Below are 22,802 nucleotides of genomic sequence, written 5' to 3'. Positions count from 1 at the left end.
TTTATGACCTGCTATTACAGGTCATAAATAAGTTCAAGGGTCTATTTGCTCCAAAATAACAAGTTTGAGGGCTTAATTGAACTTTTTTAAAGTTTGAGAGTCTAATTGCACAATGAGCTATAGTTCGAGGGCCTATTTGACCCTTTTCCCTTTTAAAAATAAGCCACGATTAAATACACTAACCCAAAAAGTCAAAAGACACACACTTTACGTCGAGTTGAAGCTCACAGTCACACAGTATTGCATAAACTAAAACGTCTCGGGGAAGGAACGAAACACTCTGCCACGCCCAGTCCTTCACAGTCACACAGTATTGCATAAACTTAAATCTGCATTTTCTCTTCTGTAAAAATCTGCACGCCTTTTGCACCTTCATCTTATCCTTTTTCTTGTAAGGTTTCATTTCCTTTTGAACAAGTTCCGATGGGTTTCGAGTCCATACCGGGAAAAGGGGTTTCGACCGGTATCACTGCAAGCTCCTCGGCTTCAGAGGTGGTTGATTTCCTAAGGACGTCTTTTCAGCGAATGGACTTTAGCCTGGGCCAGAAAATACTGACCGACCGAGAAAATGCGCTCAAGGCGGAGATAGAGAGTTTGAAAAAAGCGAACGAGTCGGCCCAGAAGGTTCTAGAATTTGAGAATTGCAAAATGGGGGTCGAATTGCAGAGGCTGAAAAAGGAGAATATAGATTTGGGTGAAAACAACGCCCGCCTCAAACGAGAAATCGAAGAGTTGAAGGCTGAGAAAAAGGAAGTTGAGGAGAGACTGGAGGCTTCTGAGGAAAGATATGCGTGGTTGGACAAGAGGGTGTCTCGCATGGAAGAGGATTTAGCTTTTGTTGCTACAAAAGTCCCAAACGTGAGCAACATTGCTGATAAATTAGATGATGAGCTTTCTTTTGGTACTCAAAATCACCTGGGACCTAGTGCCACCAAAGTTGGTGGTAGTAGTAGTAGTCCCACGAATGAAGGTATAATACAAATAATTGGATCTCTTATTACCCTAATTTATTTCGTATTTAGTGCTCTGGTCTTTTATTTTATTGTATATGCTTAAAATGCTTAAATTAAAGTTTGGGGTTTGATGGCTGCAAGTCTGTTCTCTAGGGATGGGGATTGTGCTTATATACTTTCTTCAAGTCTGCTTCCAAAGGCTATTAAATTAAAGTTGCATATATACATGCCCGGCCTATTTGTTGTTAATTGTGTGTTTCATATAAGTGACTATATATCATGTTAGTCAAAGTTGATGACTTGATGCTTCCTGATGCCTATTGCCATTGATCTATTTTTGTTTCATATCCACTTTCTGTTATTACAGTGCCATATGTGGTTCTTCTCAGTGATGATGAGGATGAGAATCATGAGATGCCTCTGGATGATGCTGAAATTTTAGGGAAAAGTGGAATGGGACTTGGCCCTAAGATGAATGAATTAAAGGGAGAAAGCTTACAGAGAAAAAGAATCTTTGGCAATGATGATGATGGGGATAGTTCTTCCTTTTGTGTACAGAAGCGCAAACTCCTGCATGAAACAGAAGTAACACCGGTATTTGACAGCCCGAAAAATCATGGTGATGCTAGAATGTCAGGTTATGAGTCCATAGCTAGAGTTAAGTGTGAAGCAATAGTAAGTCCAATGGCGGGCAAGTCTACAGCTTCTTCACACCTCAACTTGAAACCCCAAAAAGTTGGGAGCGGGCCATGGCTGGATCAAAATGAAATGCGTTTGGCATTTGACGATGATTGTGAACTTTGTATGAGTGCTGTTTGTGCACTTTATAGAAAGCTAATTTCCGCACCACTGTCAATGAAGCCCATGGATAGAGGATTTGACTCAAATGATGAACTCGGGTATGATTTCAAAGCCACTTTACTATTTATCCTTTCTCTATTTATATCCAAAACAGTAACTTCACCATCATTCTACCATATCATTCAATATTGGCTCGGTGTAATTATCTCCTAAACAAAATCTGTTTTTTACTTTACCCTTTATATGAAGAGTTGGATACGTGTTTGAAAGAGAACCCACTGTCCCAATGTCTTTTAAGGTGAAAAGTGCAGCAGAGCCCCCCTTGGCCTTGGCTTTAAAGATCAAGTGTAAATTGAAGCTCCACCTTGCGTATGTATACAAAGCAACGCAAAGTGGCAAAATTACATTTTATAATCTAGAATGATATATAAATGGTACATAATACCATTTTTAAGACAAAAACTGGTTGACATCATTTTATAACAATACAAACATCTTTAATCATTGATGTATATCTCCTTTCAAGTGTTGAAACAATTGCATTTGACAAGTGTACAAAATTCTACAGTTGACATTTAATTTTTTAAATTGGGGTTACTATGTTTAACAGGACTTTTAATGTTGTTTCTAAATATATAATTTTTATGTACTAATACTAAACTAAGTATTACAAAAAAAAATTAAATTCTAAATAACTTGAGTCGAGCCTTGTTTTTTTTTTTGAAAACGAGTCAAGCCTCGTTAACTGAACTAGACACATAAAATAGGATGAAGGGAGCATCATTTTGATAATTACAATCACAATTGTTATCACAAATGAGTTTATATGCCTTTGATTTTGTTTTTATATTTCCCTGGGGGGGTGGTTTCCACTTTCCTCTGGTGTATTGGATATGAGGAATATGTAAGTGTTCCTTACTATATATTTTTTATAAATCAGAAAATCCTCTTTTTTGCGCAACTATGGGAACAGTGTTCTTTATGATTTTATTTGAATTTAATGCAGCAATACATGTTCATTGGGTGAACACATTTATGGAATCTGTTGTTTAATGATCTATGGCTTTACATGTCATGCTCCATTCTGGTCTATGAATGTATACAAAGTAGAAATGTGCTTCTTTTTTTGTCTTAACATGTTTTTGGGAATGAAGAGTGCAACTTCGTCCTGATTTTCTATTTTGATCTAATGCATATCTTTATGGTGGGGCACAAATTTGTATATGCACTCTTCTTTTGAATCACATGTATGATTTATTACTTTAACTCATTAAGGAAATTATGGCTTCATCAATGAAATGCATATTTGCCTGTTGGATGTTGCATAATGTTTGAATCTGGAATTTTTGTACTTCTTTTTTTCAGGGTTGAATTGGCAAAGTATCTCATTGACGATCACCCAGAGAATAAACTCAATAGGGCTATGTCAGAAATATCTAAAGTTGCTATTGAGCAGTCTAAAAGGTTAGCTCTCAAGTACAGTGGACAACTTTTTCGCATATACTCTAGCGGTGAGGATCCGTTGTTCTGTCACAATTGTACAAGCTTCAGGCGTTAGTGTGCTTCCGAAGATGCAGACTATGCATGTGCACCTCGGTCTTCATGTTAAATTGTGTTTTTGTGATGAACTTTCTTTCATCTGCCCTGGGGACAATGTGGAGAAGACCTTTTGCTAGTATTTGATGCTTGGAGGGTTGCAATTGTTTTTGGATACTGATCAAGTACTTGCCATCATAGATTCTGGTTCATTTTATTTTTGTGGTCTTTAGTACAAATTGCTCAGCATGATTCTTAGAATGTACAATCTTTGATCCATATATCGGTAAATCTAGATCCAGATAGTTTTGTTGAAAATGATGTTTTTGTACTTGAAAAGCTGTACAATCACCAGTATAGCCTTTTGCTCAACTCTCAGCCTTTGGTGCTTGTATATTGTTAATCTAGTCTTTCTGCCAATATCATGATTGCAGCATGATTTGCTCTTACTTTCCCTCTCTAATGTGCTGTATTGCTGTTTATGCTAAAATTTGCCTGCCTTTTTATTCTAGTATTGAGGTGAAAATAGTTTGCCTGCATGGTTGAATTGCCTTCTTCCTTAAAACAAGTCAAAGAAGTGACATTTTAATCATATAATTTTCTAAACTTGGAAATACTTTTGGTCCATTCTTACAGACCGAACATAGATTCTATAGAGGCTTTTTTAAATGTTGCATCTGATTTTCTGTACTTACACAATATGAACCATTACTGTAAAAAGGTAGAGAAAGACAGTTTGGGACATGGGAATACAGATCAGTGGATAGATTTATAGCAGTGGAGAAGGTGGGTGAATCACAAAAATACCAAACAACAATTGCATATATATTATAATAATGTAGAACAAAAATTTGCATGACAGACTAATATCCTTTCTTTTACTGCAGTGGAAAAGGACTAAATGTTGCTGAATCTCTAACCTGGGTATGGAACAAAAACTTGACAAAAGAGTTTTAAGTAGAAAACGAAATTATGTGGTGTTGCATGAGCCTAACTATGTGTGCAGTTTTAAGCAAACATGGAAATATGATGTAAGAATGGGGAAAGAGAGCTAGGGTATCTCCGTATCTTTTACTTGAGCTTTCCTCTGTCCCTTCAGGCTCATAACTGATTGTAGTAGGCCATCTCTGTTGAATTTGTTGCTGTGGGGATGTGGCAATAAACCTGGATATACATATCCACTTGTGTTTACTGGGGGGCCTCTTGATGGTGAAGATGCTTTCAGAGGATGTATAGTCAAAGAAACCGGTACTGATTGTGTTCTTGTGATCCCTGAAGCTGAAAATACTGGCGATGAATGTGTTCTTTTTATCCTTCCAGGAGAAGATGATGGGGGTCGGTCCTTTAGTTTCCCTGCTGTAATTGGAATGGTTGTAACGTGAATCTCAACTACTGAACTAAGAACAGGTAGAGATAAAAGAAAGAAATTAAGAGAAAAAACCTGATTCATTGCTAGCTCTTGTGTCTTTAAATTTCTTGTTTGATGGAGCATCCTTAGCTGGAGTCCTTGGACTAGTGGAGGAGGTATGACCAATTTCTGAACTGGAAAGGGTTTTCTTTTCTGGGATCTTGGTTAATTTTGCGCTGTTGCTTAATGTTCTCTTTTGTGTACTTTCAGAGCGAGCTATCTTGTAATTTGCCATAACTACTGCTGAATGCTTGTTCTGTGGGGCCTCAAAACCGCATGGCGTCTGCTCAACAGGTGAGGGCCTTCGCTCCGGAGTCTGAGGAAATGCTGGTTTCGGATCACTAGTTGATTCCTTTGGTTTTGGCTCATCTGCTGAGTTCATACAATCACCATTCCGCTTCTTGCTCTCCCCGCTCGATGGATTCAATTTCCTTCCTGGCATCTCATCACGAGGCAGCAGCAGATTTTGCTCGGTTGGCGAGCTTGATTGCTTCCCCCATTCTGGAATTTCAGCAATTCCCAACTTTTCAACAGGTGAGACTCCTGGCAGGAATCTCCTCTGTGGAGTTTTTCCGACAATTGACCTTGGATCAGCTGGAGATTTTCTCTGTGTGTCATCAGAGATGACTGATCTTTGATCAACAAATGTTCCTACGTCTTTCCTGTCAATAATCTCCGAGTAAGCTGATCTGCTATCAGGTGGCCTGTGAAAGAGATCATCAATTACACCCACACGATCATTCGTTGAATCCCAGCTCTTCTCCTTACAGCTTCCCGAAGCCTTTTCCCTCTCCACGAGCTTATAAGCAAACATCTGGTAAGGAATTTGAGACACTGTGCAGATGCCGTCCTCAGGGAGCTTCTTGGAGTATCGAGCTTCAATGTCACAATAGTCGACGAGTGGGGGTGGACACTCGGGCTGGCCATGCTCGGGGTTTATAACAAGGACCTTTTTGATATAACGCAGAATCCTACAAATGGATGAGAAACTCGGGCGAAGGCTTGGATCAGTTTGCCAGCATTTTTTAGTTAAGTTCACAAGGTATCTAGGTGAAGGATGAGGGAAAAGAGGCCTCTCCCCGGCTATTAAGTTTCTGAAGATTTTTCCTCCTTCGAGCGGCCTCTCCCCTTCTTCGAATGGAACTTTTCCTGTCAGAAGCTGAAAGCAAACCATTCCGAAGCTGTAGACATCAGCTTTCTCCGAGTATTTGGCGCATTTGCTCCCGGGTTGTTCTTGTTCGGCCAAAACTTCCGGTGCACACCATATCTCATCAACTGCACTGGATCCCGGTTTTGAGGAGCTTTTGTATGTATAGTTCCTTTTCACCGAGGATAACCCGAAGCCAGCTACCTTTGCTTGAAAATAAGTTTCTGCAGAGGAGTACCTCGGTTTGAGCAGTATATTTGATGGGTTCAACTCCCCGTGATGAATCTTTCTCGAGTGCAGGTATTCCATCCCTCTCGCGATCTGAAGCATGATGTCAACCGCGACAGGGATGGAGAATGAGATTCTCTTCTTCTGACAGGAATTCTCTTTGATGAAAGCATCAAGGCTCTTGCTCATCAGCTCCATCACCAGAAACCCCTCTTTCTTCACTTCATCATGGAATCCACAGTGGTATTGGAGGACATTCGGGTGAGAAAGCGAGAGCAGCAACGAGATCTGAGCAGCGTGTTCTTCAGCGTCTCCATAGAAGCTCCTCGACGCGAAACTCTCTCCCAACCAGTTGATTTCCTTGAGGTGGCTCCCCCCTGACCCGAGACGCCTCTTCGCAACATAGCCGTTGGCTCTCAACAACACGGAAGTATGCAAAAGCTTGGCGTTCGTCGTCTCTGACCCATCCAACATCTTCATCAACCCCTCTCCCAGTTTGGTGTTCTTCTTCTGTTTGATGCTCTCGAGCAGCAGCCATCTGTCTTCTTTCCAAGCTCTCTCCAACCGGCTGCAGATCTCCCGGGGGACCAAGTACTGCTTCCCATACTTCCACATGAAAAGCCTCGGGTCGTTCCAGTCTGACCCATACTTATTCATCAACGCAACTCGCCTCTTCTGAATTTCTTCCTCGTCCTGCCCCGAGATCTCTGCTGCAGCCTCGATGGCTTCAATCACAACTGGGAAACAGCACAGCAGGTTATGGATGTGAAACTCGACGCAGTCAGTGTTTAATCGGAGACTCACGGCTTTCCCCCACCAATCCTTGATGTCCAGACAGTGGTTAATATAGGATTCACCTTCCTTAAAAATCCTATGTAGCTCCATCATTGGGCGCTCAAGCACCTTCCACTTGGTGTTCCTCTCATCCAACCTTAAATTCTGTCTGATTTCCTCTGCAATCGTGTCGAAAGCCTGTACCAGAATGTCGGAAAGCAGACAACACTGCCTCTGGTTAATCGAAATTTCATGTTGCAACACCATTAATGCCTTCAAGCTCCCCACAACCTCCCCAATCTGCCGGAACTGATCCATTATATTGTGCGGCTTTACAATAAAAACATTCAAATCAAATTCAATCGTACATACGTTGAAACATATGAAACAGGGAATTCAATCAAAAGAGTGGAGAGATCAAGACGCGATTAAACAACAAAATTTAATTAAATGAAAACGAATTAGATTACTATGATCGAGGAGACGAAGAACCTGAAATGATGACTTATTGGCGCGAATTGAAGACGCTGAATTCCTATCCGATTGCTATGGAATCCGATAGGAATCCAGCAAAACTCATCGGCCCGATCGAATTGAATTACAACGTTGGCTTAACCATCACGACAAGCCCAGGAGACACCTGCATGGTATCGAAGATATATGTATGATTATTAAAAACAAACAAAAGAGATAATTGATGCCTTTGGCGCAAGAAAACTGAAACGAAATATGAAGTGAGATAAAAAAAAAAAAAAAAAAATGAAAACGTTTGACGAACCTGAGGAAAATGGAAGATGTTCTTTGGAATTCAAGTCTGAGCTGCCTGCCAGTGGACGGTTGACGCTTCCCATTCTTTTCGAGGCCGTCGTGCTTATTACTTCTATATCTTCCCGCGATTTTCGGTTTCCATTTCATACGTTGCTACAAATTTTCATTTACTTCTTTTTTGAATTAATATCATCTAGGTCCTCTTAGTATAATGATTTTTTTCATGTTTAATCCTAAACTTTTAAATTCATCACTCGTGGTCTTTCGGTTTCAAATTGTTATCATTTGTGGTACAAGTTAACAACTTATGGTTCTTCAACTATCAAATTTTAACCAATCATGATTTTTCTACGAGGACTACAACTAGTTAAAAAAGAAAAAAATAAAAACCAAAATCTAAATAGTTATGGGAAGCGGTTGAAAATGAATAATGGAATGAATATTTTATTAGGGAATGGATTTTTCAATTGACGGGTAATCATCATTGTAGTGTTCTAAAAACTTGTCAATCAAACAATAATAATGACTTCGATACTCATTCCTGATAGCTAAACATGTCAATCAAACAATAATAATGACTTTGATATTCATTCCTGATAGCTAAACCTGTCAACTAAACACACCATTAATATATCTTCACTAATTGGTGAAATTTTTACACTACACATGGTGCACAATCCGTCACGGCCAACTAAAGCTATGGTAAAAACACACGTGAATACAATGAATTGGTGTCAGATCAAAACACGTTAATAGAATAGGTCTTGTATAAGACTCTTTAGTGTGATACATCATGTAACATTTTTAAATTAAAATATAATGACACCTTAGTTTTTACTGTTTCTTTATGGAGACCGATAGATAAAGTAAATTACATGATGTACTTCAATGAAAAGATATATGATAATAAGATACCATCATTGTGAGATTTGTTAAGCATATAAATTACAGTAATTTTTTTTCATTGAAACTTACTATACGTTTACATCCGGGATTTATTTAGTTTTTTTATTAACTTGACTGGTAAAAGATTACAATAAGATAAATTAGTCAACATGCCAAGCATCTTGTACTGAGATGGCATGTAGTGACTCTCTCATATAGGATGTTGTTTTACAACGGGTTGAAAAAGTATATATGAACAGATACTACAATGTAATAGAGTCAGTAGAACTCAAAATATTATACTACATTGTCCATAGCTTATTCGCTCAAATTAAAAAAAAAATCTCAAAATATTATACTCCATTGTCCATAGCTTATTCGCTCAAATTAAAAAAAAAGACAATAAACAGCTCCCACGAACAATCAAACTTGTTAATGAATTTTTACTATATGTGCTTTAAAAAAAAAATTATTGAAGCTTAGCATAATCATTTTTTTCACTTCACCATAAAGTTATTTTTATTCGTACTGAAAAAATATTTTTCCTTTTTATCATTGTATAATAATAATATTCACTCTGTGGTGGAACATTATTTATAAGCTCCAAAAAGAAAAAATTAAAGTTCTTGTTTTTATTGCTTATTTAGTTGATTTTACTATAAATTTAAAAAATTAACATAATAACCGAATAATTTTGGCCAATTGATAAGTTGGTTGTTTGGCTAACCTCAACCCTATCAATTTGCTATTGGCAATATGATGTGGATGCCACATCATTTATTTATTAGTGTACAGAATTTGCATCTTTTGCAAGTTTGCAAATCCTGTACCAAAGTTGCTGCAGCTTTTGTACTTTTCTAATTATTTTTAATTTTTTTATGTACTTTATTTTGTTTTCTTTTACCATTTAATTTATTTATTAATGTTTTAAAGTGATAGGTGATATTAGGTCCACTTTTAAAAATAGATTGGATTTGCATAGATGTAATGTAAATAGTAAATGATTTGTAAATTGGGTGATGTGGAGGTGGGACCTATTGTTTAGAGTAAGAGAGATTTATAGGAATAAGGTCAGTTTTATTGTAAAGGATGAAACTATAAAGTGATAAATGTTCTTTAGAAAAAAAAAAAAAAAAAAAAAAGCAATTGAGAGGCGATATTAAGGTCAAACATGTGACATTCTAACCTAAAGTTAAAGATTAGTACTACTCAATCACAGGGTTGTAGGCACATAGTGATAAGTGTTGTTTTAAAGAAAATGTATTATTACTCTTTCAAGATACGATATTACATTCTTTGATTTTTAAATAACTAATATTAATTTATGGATCATTTGGTTTTTAAGTAACTCATACGTAGTATTAATTTAGGAATCGTGTTACATAGATTAAAAATTTTCACTAAATTTCTTACCATCTAACATTACATAATAAGTTGATTCATTTTTAATGCAAGGTGGAGTCAGCCAATTAGTAGCAACAAATGAATAAAAAATGTTTTATTACTATATATATCATATATAGTAAAAGATTTTGGTGATCAATTTTTTTTTTATTCGGTAACTTTATCCTTAAATTTATATTATATGGATGAAAAACATTTAAATAAAATAGAGCTTCTAGAAAGGTAGAAGCAATCAAATATCACTATGTTATCCAAACGTACTCTACAAATTATATTGTGGACCATGGTCTAGCATGCATATTGTAAACTCTAGTCGATATTATATATGTATCTAACCATGCACATTATGGATTCTAGTTTATATTATGTACAAATAGTTAACATATTATATACATGTTCTAACATTGTCTTAAATTAATAATATGTGATTTGTAGGCAAATAAACTGAATATACATAATTTGTTAAGTGTAACTATATAATCTATGCCACAAATACATAATATGGATGATGATCCACAATATTGAATTGTACTCTTCGTTTCTTTCTAATCAACATAGGGTAATGATCCACAATATTGGATTGTACTCTTCGTTTCTTTCTAATCAACATAGGCTAATTAGAAAGTGATTGCTACATTTAACAAAAAAAATTACTTTATAATATTCATTTTGAAATATGACACTACTTAATTATATCTTTTTTAAGTAAGTATTAAGACTATATCACATGATGAATAAAAATAGAAAACAATTCCCATATCATCATATTTGCAATTCATTTCTGTTTCTTCTACATCCTTATAATTTTAATTCACTGTCAAAATATAATATAATATAACAATATAATACCAAATTAAAACAACATTTAATTTACCCAGCTTCTATGTAGCGTGAATGTGTGATCGCATCCCGGTTACCATTTCAAAGGCGTAGTTACACATTTTTTGGACTGAAAATGGTCAAGAAAGTATAAATCATCTACTTAGCTCATAGAGAATCATGAATATTTCAATCTTGTAATTCATATCCACTGTTAGTGCGCAAATAGTCTAAACGATTTTTTTTTTAATTTTTTTTTTTGGGTTTATAATACAAATTTTTTTTATTTCGTCACATAATTCTACACCTCATGAACATGTCCCAATGCCTTATGAAAACAAATTAAATTCATTTATTAATTGGTGGTGAGATTGATAATATAATCAATACGTACACTATCAACTATTACTAAAGAGTGGATAATGCGAGATAAATTACGAAGGGAAAAAAAAAGAATATCATTTTTTACTACATAAATGGTCCTCAAATATGCTATTCTCTTTTTTGGATTGACAAGAAAAATTTGACAATTACTATATAGAAATATACATTAAATAAATTTTACTCATATATAATAACTCGTAAACTATTTAAATAGACTATTACTGCCAAAGACTTTATAGTCTAGTGGCACCCGATTTACACTTCCACATGGACGGGAGTGGATTCGAACCTCAGTGGAGGCAACTGTTGACATTTTGTGCTTTAGTAGGTTGAGAAAGTAGCCTGTTGACTTTTTGTACTTAATAGGTTGAGCAAGTAGCTATGAACAGATATTACAGAGTCAGTAGTACTAAAAAAAAAAAAAGAAGAAGAAAACATTAGGCTATTACTGCTTTTATTACACGCATAATACGACGAAACTTAAACTGCCATGGAAGTCACGGAAAGTGCCCAATTACTATAGTAGCATTTGGACCGGCCTAAATGGGCAATAACAACGTATGGTCCGTCAAATTTTGAAATTTGCTCTACAAAGTACAAACTATCTACTTTGGTCTTTGGCGTACTAAATGGTATGATTATACATTAATTGTGGGATGCGCATTAGTCAATTCCCTAGATAAAAATAGCAAAATGAAGGTTATACTTATTTTAAATTTATTCTTTAAAAAAAACTTATTTTAAATTTATTCACAAGTTGTGTTGTATGTCAATTTTTTTTTAAAAAAAAAAAAACTAAAAGTACATATAGTGGTTTAGCCAATTAAGTTTGATATTTGTCCGTGGCATTTTTTAAAAATATCTTTCATTATTATTATTATTATGGATTATTTTAGTAATGATTTACAAAGAAAAGAACAAGTGTTAAATAAGTTGTCTAACTTATTGAATATTAACTTTTATGCCATTAGAGGAGGATTAAATTTAAAATGCATGCAATTGATCCATTAAACAAAAAAAATTATGTACAATTGGACTATAAAAACATGTTAAATATATGCCATTTGGACATATTTTTAATTTCCCTTGGTGTAACTTGAGTTTAAAATATTTCAGATTTTCAATATTTTCACCCAACTAGCATAATAGAAGAAAGGGAAACTATTACTACATACTATATAAATAATGTGATTGAATTCTATTAGAATTATTAAAAAAAAAAACGGAAAATGGTCAAATAAGCCCTTAAACTTTAGCTGAAAAATCAATAAGGCCCCTAAACTTTTAAAAAAGTGCAACTACACCCTTTAACATGTGTATACCGGGCAATGAAGTCCAATAGTCGGTAATTTACTTGCTATTACAAGTCATTCCCATTCCAGCATCATCTCAGGTGAAATTTCGGCAACGGCCCAATCATCGTCGGTCGCCCTCTCCGGTGGGACTCTGACGAAATGTGACCCAGATCGCCTTCTCCATTGAAGGCAACCCAGATCTGGTTGCCTTTCGCTGGAGTCCCGTCGAAGAAGGTGACCGACGACGGTTCGATCGTCACCGAAATTTTGCCTAAGATGATGTCAGAACGGGAATGACCTGTAATAGCAGGTAAATTACCCGGCTATTGGACTTCATTGTCCCGATATAACATGTTAAATGATGTAATTGCACTTTTTTAAAGTTCAGGAGCTTGATTGACTTTTCAGCTAAAATTTAGGAATTTATTTGACCATTTTTCCAAAAAAAAATATCACACACACACACACACACACACACATATTATATATATATATATTTAATTATTCAATTGCACATATTTTAAGTTCAATTACTTAATTGTACAAAAATTATACTACAATAATTTATTTGACCGTCCATAGGAGCTAGCTCAGTTAGTGACTTAGTTCGATCGACCACCCTAAAGCCTTTCTCCCATGATTGTTGGGGGGTTCAAATTCGAGAACCTAGTGTATAAAAAATAAATTATACATAACCTAAATGGGGGTTAGTATAGTAGTTGATCACGAGCTCAAGTCATGATTCGCAACAACGGGATGGGGTGAGCTCCTCAAACATCATTGCAGTTAGACTCTCCAACATTATAGTAAGACAAAAGGCTTATTGAAAGATTGCTTTTACATTCTCTAATGACTCTTGAGATAGAAAACTAGGGACTATGATTAGTGTGACGTAAATTAAGATAATTATGTATTTAAAAGAATAATTGATTTCACTTTTTTTTTACAAGAAAACAAAAGTAATTAAGGTGGGAGCATATGGCGCGAATTAAGGGGTTGGGAAGAGGCAGGTGCAGGCGCAGGGAGGCATGCGGATGCGTGGGTGAGGCCCACATTGGCCGTACACATGACCGGTTTCTCCGGTCATCCAGCTTTGGAATCTGAGGCGTTTTGCGTTTCTGTCCTTTCCTCCGTAACCGACTAACTGCCCTTATAACCAACGCCCTTCTCATTCTTCATTTCTGTGATGAAGAGAGGAATTTGCATTTTGGGTTTCTCTTTCTCTCTCTTAGCCTGCCTTCCTTTCTTTTGAGCCTTTCTCAGAGATTCTCTGGGAGGCTGCCGCAGAGAGAGATAGAGTCTGTGTTCAAAGAAAAAAAAAAAGAGAAAGAAATCCCAAAAAAAAAAAAAGAATAATTACTTTTTCCCCCACAAAAAAAAAATGACAAGAAGTTGTAACTCGATCTTGGCTTTCGTTGCCGCATTTGCTCTTGTTTTTACCACCATTTTGCCAGTTGCCCAGGGTCAGGAATCGGCTCCGGCTCCCGCCCCTGCTAGCGATGGTCAGTTCTTCTTTCACTTTCTATGTTTTTTATGAAATCCATAGAGGCATTACTTTGAATCCTTAGATTCCATTTTAGATCCGATGTTTTTAGGCAGCAGGCAGGGATTTGTGTTTTTTGTTGTGTAGGGAGTGGAGATTTGAAATCTCATAGCTTATATTTGTGTGTTTTGCAGGGACAACAATTGATCAAGGGATTGCGTACGTTTTGATGTTGTTGGCGTTAGTGCTCACATACATCATTCACACAGCCGATGTCCCTATGAAGGTCTGAAATAAGAATTGAGGTTGTAGGACAGACTATGATTCCTGTTTTTTGTATTTAGAGTTCAAACTTTGAGGATATGTTGTTGCATTTATGTTTCCAATAAGTCTTGTAGACTCTAAATTTGGTTCTTGCTCTGGGAATCTGTATGCCCTTTGCTTAATCTTAACTCGTTTCTTCAGATCTACTTTTCTTCTTCTCTTTCTTTTTCCTAACCTGCAAAAACATCTCCATTTCTTCAGGAACAGACATCATACTAACTGATAAAAATGTCTGATTTATGACTCACTAATTAAAACTGATAGGTCTCTTTCTGAATAACATTTTTGCTTGAGCTGAGCATTTAATGAGGAGGGTTCTTCATTTTACATTGAAATTTGAAAGACATAATAAATGAAGGATATATAGACAGTACTATACTTCATTGAATTGAGAAGTAGAAACGGCAAGTAGGTATCTGAGACAGCTATTCCTCAAAAAAAAAAGAAAAAAAGGTATCTGAGACAGCTAGCAGTAGTAAAACCAAAAATTTTAACAGTTTCATGTGAAAGCAATACAAATTGTAAGCCACAGCCCACAGATCAGAGTAGAGTGAATACTGTACTGTGCTCTTGCAAAAATCCCCGCTTAGGCCCCTAGACTGAGGCGAATTGGTCCCTAGGTGGTCGGCCGCCTAGCGCCTAACTCGGCCGACTGGGCCGAGTTGGCGGCCGACTAAGCCGAATTTGGCCGAGTTAACTCGCCCAACTCGGCAAAGTTAGCCGAGTTAACTCGAGCGAGTTGGCTTGTTAATTTTATTATTATATTTATATATATTTAAATTTATTTATTTATATAAGTAAGAGAAGTAAGAGATATATATATAATATATATAATATAATATATGACATACACTAACACATATGAATTAATTTGTTGTTTTTATAGGACGTCGCCTAGATATCGCCTAGGCGCCGCTTAGGCGTTAGGCGCTAGTCTACCGCCCAACTAGCGCCTACTGCAACCATGACTGTGCTAGAGATTACTCCCATGTTTATCAAGGTTAGGAAGTTCTGACAAGTACCTTGTGGTTTGATAGCATTACTGCTACCAAATTAAATAGATGCCTCATGAACATTATCATGTTGAGCAGATACTATGTATATGTTAGAAGGTACTATTCAAGAAAAAAGTTTAGGAAGTTCCAAAACAAGACTATAGCCTGTGAATAGCCTGTGAAGGTTCATTGGTCATTTTGCTATTTTTCACTTGTCAGTTGTCACCACATGAATTCCATTTCCAACAGCAAATTAAAGACACACTACTTAGTCAAGCGCCTTGTGTTCAGATAATATGTATTGACTCCTCCATATGGGAGGTCATGAGATTGAGCGATTGAGCCTCAGTGGAGGCGGTATTGACTTTTTGTGTTTCAATAGGTTGAAAAAAATATAGATGAACAGATACTACAATGTAATAGAGTCAGTAGTACTCAAAAAAAAAAAAAAAGGCACTACTAAACTTCCTTCATTCAAATCTATATGATCGTATCCCCACTGAGCATACTGATGCTACTCAATATTTACTCAAAACTCAATCAACATTAGAGGTTTGAATAAGTAGGCCTACAATTAGACAAGTATTTACTGTAAACATTGATAAATTAATTAGATAGGATCTCCTAGCTAGCTAGGTGAGTGAGGGCGGCTTATACAATTTGATGAATGAGTAGGATTTTATTACAAATCAATGCTTTTCCCCAGCCTATAATTTATCAATTTTTAAATATTTAGAAAATGACTTATCACCTAAAGTCTGCCTTGCTCGATCAATTTTAGTTGTTTGGTCAATTTAACAATACGAGTGGTGATTGGTAAACGAGTTTTGTCTTAGTTTATTGATGCCAATAAGTTAAAAAATGAAAAAGTTATTTTGAGTAATTTATTGATATGAGCTTATTGTATTTTCATTTAAAAAAATCTAATTTACTCTTAGATAGTTGTTGGTTATTGCACTGTTTATATTATTCAATTTTTATCAAATTTACATTTTTAATATCATCACAGAGCCTGACATTTAAATTGACTATTAGAGTATTAGTCTGATGCAACACAACTTATAGTATAAATGTCATGAATCAGTTTCACTATTAGCCTTCCCAACTTAAAGTATAAATGTTTTGAATCAGTTTCAAATCTTCTTTACCCTTCCCCAACTGTTGATTATCTGCCCTAAATTCCCAGGGGACAAAATGATACTGTGATTACTGTCACAAAAAATATTTTCTTCTTCAATGGTTTAATATTTATAAAGGAAAGAAATATGTGGAAGGAAATGCTGTTGCCCCACAACTTAGTTCCAACATTATATTGGTCTTTGAGAAAAGCTAAGTGGGCAATCAATATTTTTGGATCTGGATGGGTCTATGTTCTACAAACAAATCCAATTTAAGAATCAATGGGCATGCCCAGTTCCATCTATTAGAACTCTACATAATAGAGTCATACTATAAGTCTTAGTCCTAGTTTACTTATGATTCTCAGTCCTAGTTTACTTATGATTCTCAGTCCTAGTTTACTTATGATTCTCTTGTATATATACTCTTGTATTCCTACAGTCATATTTGGTGAACTCTAATACAAACATAATTGTTCTCATCTGGTATCAGTCGCTAGGGTTTCGTTCTTGTTCCCATGGCTACGAATGACGGCTCTGCCTCTGAGCGGACCGTTTCAGATGTTGCTGTGAGTTCTGCGGCGCCGGCTCCCGTGTCGTCGCTCTCTTCTGCTCATCACTACATTAGCATCAAACTCAACCACCGCAATTTTTTGTTTTGGCGTACTCAGGTTCTCCCGTTTCTACGTGGCCATGATCTCATTGATCTTGTTGATGGATCGTGTCCTTGCCCGGAGGAGTTCCTCCCTGCCGTGTCTGCTGCTACCTCGTCCGCTGCTGCTGCCCGCGTTCGGAATCCGGCGTTTGTTGCGTGGTCTCGCCGTGATCAAGGGTTGCTGTCTCTCCTTGTTTCTTCGCTGTCCGAGGAGGTGCTCTCCATCGCCGTCGGCTGTCGGACATCGAAGGAGTTGTGGGATGCCATTGAGCAGTCCCTCGCTTCCGCCTCTCAATCCCGCCAACTTCACTTGCTTAGCCAACTCCATGGTCTCCGGCAAGGAGATTCGTCGACGGCAGAGTATCTCGGGCGAGCTCGGCTTATTGTTGAAGATTTAGCTCTCGCCGGCCGAAAGGTAACGCTGGAAGAACAGAACCTGTACGTGTTCCGCGGCCTTCGACCGGAGTTCAAGGGTGTCACCTCTTCGCTGGCGGTTCGAGGACATCCGGTGACGCTCCTTGAGCTTGCTGACTTGCTGGGCGCGCAAGACTTCATCGCCGGTGATGATTACGCATTGCCTGGAGGTGCTGCACCGGCGGCTTTCGCTGCTCAGGGAGGTCGCCAGTCGCGTGGTCGTGGAGGAGGCCGTTCGGCTGGCGGAGCACCGTTCGGTCGTGCTGGTTCTAGTTCTGCTCGCGGTCGCGGAGGTTCTGCATGGCGCGGCGGCGGCGGTTCTGGTCGGCAGTCACGTGGCGGTGGGAGAGGCCGTGGCAGAGGCTCTTCCATCCAGTGTCAAATTTGCGGTTCATTTGGTCACTCGGCTTTGTCTTGTTACAAGTTGCCTTATGTTGTTTCTCCGCAAGCGAATTTTATTCATCAGGGTGATTCGGCGAATAACGTGACTGCTCATACCTGGTTGCCTGACACTGGTGCAACACATCATGCCACACCTGATATAGCTGCCCTCTCTACTTCTGAAGAATATGGTGGTAACGACACTTTACGTGTTGGTGACGGTACGCCTTTACTTATTAGTAACGTGGGTCATGCTTCTATTTCTACGCCTTCTAGGTCTCTTAAGTTGTCTCATATTTTACATGTTCCCCGTCTTTCTGCCTCTTTATTATCCGTTCAGCGCTTTGCGTCGGATAATCAGGTATTTTTTGAGTTTCACCCTTCCTTCTTTGTTGTGAAGGATATTCGGACCAAGGAAATTCTTTTACGGGGCAATAGTTCCGGTGGGCTCTATGCCTTGCCGGTTCCTTCTGGTTCACCTTCCGCGTTTATTTCTGCTCGTGCTTCGGCGTCTACGTGGCATGATCGTTTGGGTCATCCACATCAGCGTGTTTTACATCGAGTCTTGGAGTCTTGTTCTGTTAGTGAGTCGAATAAAACTTCTCATACTGTGTGTTCTGCGTGTCAAATGGGTAAATCTGCACGTTTCCCATTGCCACGTGTTGTCTCTGTTAGTTCGAATGTGCTAGATTTAGTTTATACGGACATTTGGGGCCCTGCTCCTGTACTCTCTTCTGAGGGTTAATCGTTATTTTGTTTTATTTGTGGATGACTTTTCTCGTTATACTTGGTATTTTCCTATGAAATTAAAGTCAGATATATATTCTGTTTTTGAGCGTTTCGATGTTTAGTTGAACGTGCCTTCAATCGTAAAATCAAAGCTGTTCAATCTGATTTAGGGGCTGAGTATAAAAAGTTACATTCTGTTTTTGTTCAGCTTGGTATTAGTCACAGGCAATCTTGTGCGTACACACACGAACAGAATGGTCGTGTGGAACGGAAGCACAGGCATGTGGTTGAAACCGGGCTAGCACTTATGGCTCGTGCCTCTGTGCCGTCTCGGTTCTGGCATTTTGCTTTTGAGGCTGCTGTTTTCCTTATTAACAAAATGCCCTCGCATACTCTCCATAACTCTAGTCCTCATGTCTTGGTGCACAGATCTCAGCCATCATATTCCTTTCTTCGTGTCTTTGGTTGTCTGTGCTATCCGCACTTACGGCCATATAATCGTCATAAACTGTCTTACAGGTCTTCTCCATGTGTCTTTCTGGGCTATCCTGATTCGTTTCGGGGTTATAGGTGCATGGACCTGCGTACTAATAAAGTTTTTGTGTGCCGTCATGTGCGGTTTGATGAAGCTGTGTTTCCTTTTGGTGCTAAGTCTGTTTTGCAGGCTCCATCAGAATCTATTGCACGACCTTGGGCTGAATCTGTTTTTCATCCTGTGGCTGATCCATCTGTGGTAGCTCCCTCGCCTCCTGCTGATGTGGCTCAGAAGAGGCCTCGTGGTCGGCCACGTGGTCGTACTGTGCGTCCCACGGAGAGGTCTCACTCCATGGCCACTAGGAGTCGGTCTGTGGCTCCGGTTGCGGGTTTGACTGTGCAGGTTTCCTCTGTTGATCCTACTTGTTATACTCAGGCAGTCAAACACTCTGAATGGAGGGAGGCAATGGATCAGGAGTTCAATGCCTTGTTGCAGAATCAGACATGGTGCTTGGTTCCTCCCACTGCGTCTATGAATATTATTGGCTGCAAGTGGGTGTTTCGCACGAAGAGGAAGGCTGATGGATCTGTTGAGCGCTACAAGGCCAGGCTCGTGGCTAAAGGGTTTAATCAGGTCCCGGGTCAAGATTTCTTTGACACTTTCAGCCCGGTGGTTAAACCTACTACAGTCAGGTTGTTGCTCTCTCTTGCTCTTTCTTCTGGTTGGCTAGTCAGGCAATTGGATGTGCATAATGCATTCCTTAATTGTTCTCATCCCATCCACTCATACCACCATATTCCTAAACCCCAATTCATTAACTTATTTTTGCTTTGCGACTCCAGTCCAAACAACTTTTTTTTTATATCAGAGAAGGAGGGGAACCCCAGGGGAGCTACGAGCTAGTTTGACTCCACCACTCTGCGAGCACTTGTGATATGAGTCAAATCATCAAGATAGGCTTCCTCACTAATCACTGGGCAAACAACGAACACCTTCTTCGCGTCGCCATGGGCAGCTCCAAGCGAAGCAAGGCAGTCAGCAACCTTATTTTGTTCTGCTGTTGATGTTAAATTTTATATTAAACATAAATATAAAATTTTCCAAACAACTTTAACCCAATCGTTATGCTGTTGATGGTCTAAATTAAAAATGAACTGGTTCATTTTTAGTTTACTAAAAGTTCATTTTAATATACTAGAGATTTATTTTTAGTGTTTTATCTAAAAATAAATTTTTAATATCTATTTCTATTAATTATAAATTTAACAAGAGTTAATAAAATTAGGCCTATAACAAGAATTAAAAAATATTGGTCCAATCGTTTCCTGAAATGAATGGTTCACATTATTTTGATTTTAGTATTTTTTTTTTATTTTTCATACTTTACCATCTATTATATCATTTACTTTTCCTAAATACTCCCTGTCAGTGTTAACTTTAGTAACGAAATATTCCGTTAACTATTTATTATTCTTTAAGTTATTGATTTTCATAAGTAAGGTCTTAGGTTTGAACTCCATCCCAAAGTTGGCATAATTGTTGAACATATACTATGAATATGTTAGAGTGTATTAAAAAAAATAGAATATAAAATTTAACATGAATTTTAGTCAATTAATTAGTTTGGTTATATACATAGAATTTAAAGTTGAGCATAAAAAATTACAAATAAAGAACATTGTAGTATAAGGGAATCAACTTGGAGATTCTATGCATCTAGTAGTTCTTTAATGTAACAAAACGAATTTGACCAAATATGTTCTTTTTGCAAATTAGCACCAGTAACTCAATTACACATGAGACACTATCAACAAAAAAGAAGTGGACAACGGGACAAGCAATGAAGACAAAGACAATGACAAACCACTACTAGCAAAAAAGAAGTGGACAAGCATTGAAGACGAAGACAATGACAAACCTATTCAAAAGCGAATTAACAAAACTTAGAATAATTCCAACTAAAAGTAGTATCTACTACCTAGTACATACCAACTACATAAGTATTTAGATAATTGTTTTTGGAAAAGTGCAAACTAAACATTAATATTAATGTCAACTATAACGAACTTCTCCTATATAATCTTGCATTGATATACTTTGAACTACTTATTTAAATATAAACATTGAGCATTAAACTAATTGCGCAATGCGCGCGTAAAACTAGTACTAAAAATAAACATTTATCATTTGCACAATTCACAATGTAATTCGCTCCGAGAAGCACAAGAGCTGGCCCAGGGGAATCGTCACTTATGGGAATTAAACCTGAGTACTCCCGAAATTCTTCCCCACAAAGAGAGCTCACTTACCACTTGAGCTACCCTATTGGATTAATATAGTGTTGACTATGTTACAATGTAGTATCTGTTCATACGTACTTTCCTACTATTACCGCTTGACCACAAGGTCTTTGACAATAAATTACTATCTAATCTGACTTCACCACTTCGCAGCCACATAAACAAATTATTAAATTAGGTTGTGTCATTTGGTAAAGGGGTAGTCGAGCATATGAAATATGATTGTTGTAATAAAAAATCAAGAATTTAATTTCTTAGTATGATTTACTTCTTTTATGTAGTTTGTAGACTATAACAACGAGTTTGAATTTTTTTAAAAAAATAGAAGTGATATTTTTTAAACAAAATAACATGTGTGATGTATCAAACCCTGAGTAAATCTTGGGCTGAATTGGAATGGGCCACGAGTACATCTTGCTGGGCACGATTCTTCACTCCTAGCTACATATATGCCACAGGTAAGGCAATCTGTAGTCTCATTTGGTTTGATAGGTGGGGGCTTTAAACTGCTCAGCAGGACACTTTTTTTTGGCTCAAATTAAATCTGAATCCCCCATCCCCATGCATTTGAAATGTGTGAGTCTGAGATATATATTGAATAAAAGGAACACTGCCTTAGTTCCATGTATACTTGTTTGTGGAAACACCCACACAGACAAAGGGGCATGCGTTACGTGACCGCAATCAATATACCCATCCACTTTTTCATGGAATATTTATCTTCCCTCTTTATGCTCATTATTGTGTGTCTACAACATTATTTTCTTTCTCATTTTTAACTTCACAACTTTTTATATATATTCCACATCAAAAAAGCCTAAACTTTAACTCCCCTAAATTATGCCATTCAACTCTTGTCAGCCTTAGCTTATTCACCTAAACTCATTATAGGTTCATGTATCTCTTTGAATCATTTGTAGATTTTAATGAGATCTAAAATTACATTACAAATAATATCTTGTAATACAATCAAGTGTAATATACTTACCTAAATTAGATATTAAACTCTATTTTTGTATTTTTGTATAATAGCCCACCAACCACCCTGATATGTAAACCAATTGAACTTGTGATCTTTAATTTAATACGAGAATCATGTTTTAAATACTTAGTCACTCATTGGTATGTCATTTGTACTCTTAAATATTATATAGTTTGATCACATGTCATATTGTCATGTGTTGATGGATTAAACGCAAAATAAATAAATTACACCTATAATTAACAAACCAAAAGATAAAGAGGAACAGATACTACAATGGGTCAGTATTACAAAAAATAAAGGGAAAAATAAGAATGGAATTGTTTAAAAAAAAATTAGAATACAAATGACTCCTATTACATTATTTTTTAAAATTTATTTTTTTGAGAATATTTTTTAAAAAAATTTATAGATACAGAAAATTGAAACATAGATGGGAAGAAAGTGTTGGAGCATGTATTTAATTGGGATCCTGGCCCAGATGTGATAAATCAACCCCAAAGATATATACATTCTGCTCCATCACTGTCCTGTCGGTAGGTGA

At 37.1% G+C, this 22,802-nt stretch overlaps 2 protein-coding genes across 3 annotated transcripts; one reads left to right on the top strand and one right to left on the bottom strand.

Moving 5' to 3' along the window:
* The first annotated feature begins 221 nt into the window (after positions 1–221).
* On the top strand, positions 222–3,739 carry LOC116031968. Its single transcript, XM_031274347.1, has 3 exons — positions 222–970; positions 1,321–1,852; positions 3,120–3,739. Exons 1-3 carry the CDS (start codon positions 424–426, stop codon positions 3,310–3,312), a joined length of 1,272 nt encoding a protein of 423 aa, XP_031130207.1. The 5' UTR covers positions 222–423; the 3' UTR covers positions 3,313–3,739.
* A 343-nt stretch (positions 3,740–4,082) lies between these two features.
* LOC116031734 (tyrosine-protein kinase ABL1-like) lies at positions 4,083–7,700 on the bottom strand. Of its 2 annotated transcripts, none has more exons than XM_031274023.1 (4): positions 7,626–7,700; positions 7,340–7,487; positions 4,732–7,177; positions 4,083–4,646 (listed from the first exon to the last, which is right to left on the bottom strand). In XM_031274023.1, exons 3-4 carry the CDS (start codon positions 7,163–7,165, stop codon positions 4,342–4,344), a joined length of 2,739 nt encoding a protein of 912 aa, XP_031129883.1. In that variant the 5' UTR covers positions 7,166–7,177; positions 7,340–7,487; positions 7,626–7,700; the 3' UTR covers positions 4,083–4,341. The 2 variants fall into 2 exon arrangements, with proteins under 2 accessions (XP_031129883.1, XP_031129885.1); XM_031274025.1 differs by having other exon boundaries at positions 4,083–4,643.
* Positions 7,701–22,802: the final 15,102 nt, after the last annotated feature.

This window comes from Ipomoea triloba, chromosome 10 (assembly GCF_003576645.1).
Source record: "Ipomoea triloba cultivar NCNSP0323 chromosome 10, ASM357664v1".
Lineage (NCBI taxonomy): Eukaryota > Viridiplantae > Streptophyta > Magnoliopsida > Solanales > Convolvulaceae > Ipomoea > Ipomoea triloba.
Note: the sequence above shows the minus strand (reverse complement) of the source record. Positions and strands in the feature narration are given on the sequence as shown.

Excerpts from the sequence above, each read along its gene's own strand:
- LOC116031968 (XM_031274347.1), top strand. The coding sequence starts at position 424 with ATGGGTTTCGAGTCCATACCGGGAAAAGGGGTTTCGACCGGTATCACT. Across the intron at positions 971-1,320 it reads TAGTAGTCCCACGAATGAAG|TGCCATATGTGGTTCTTCTC; the intron begins GTATAATACAAA and ends CTGTTATTACAG. Across the intron at positions 1,853-3,119 it reads GACTCAAATGATGAACTCGG|GGTTGAATTGGCAAAGTATC; the intron begins GTATGATTTCAA and ends TCTTTTTTTCAG.
- LOC116031734 (XM_031274023.1), bottom strand. The coding sequence starts at position 7,165 with ATGGATCAGTTCCGGCAGATTGGGGAGGTTGTGGGGAGCTTGAAGGCA. Across the intron at positions 4,647-4,731 it reads AAGAGCTAGCAATGAATCAG|CAGGGAAACTAAAGGACCGA; the intron begins GTTTTTTCTCTT and ends TTCCAATTACAG.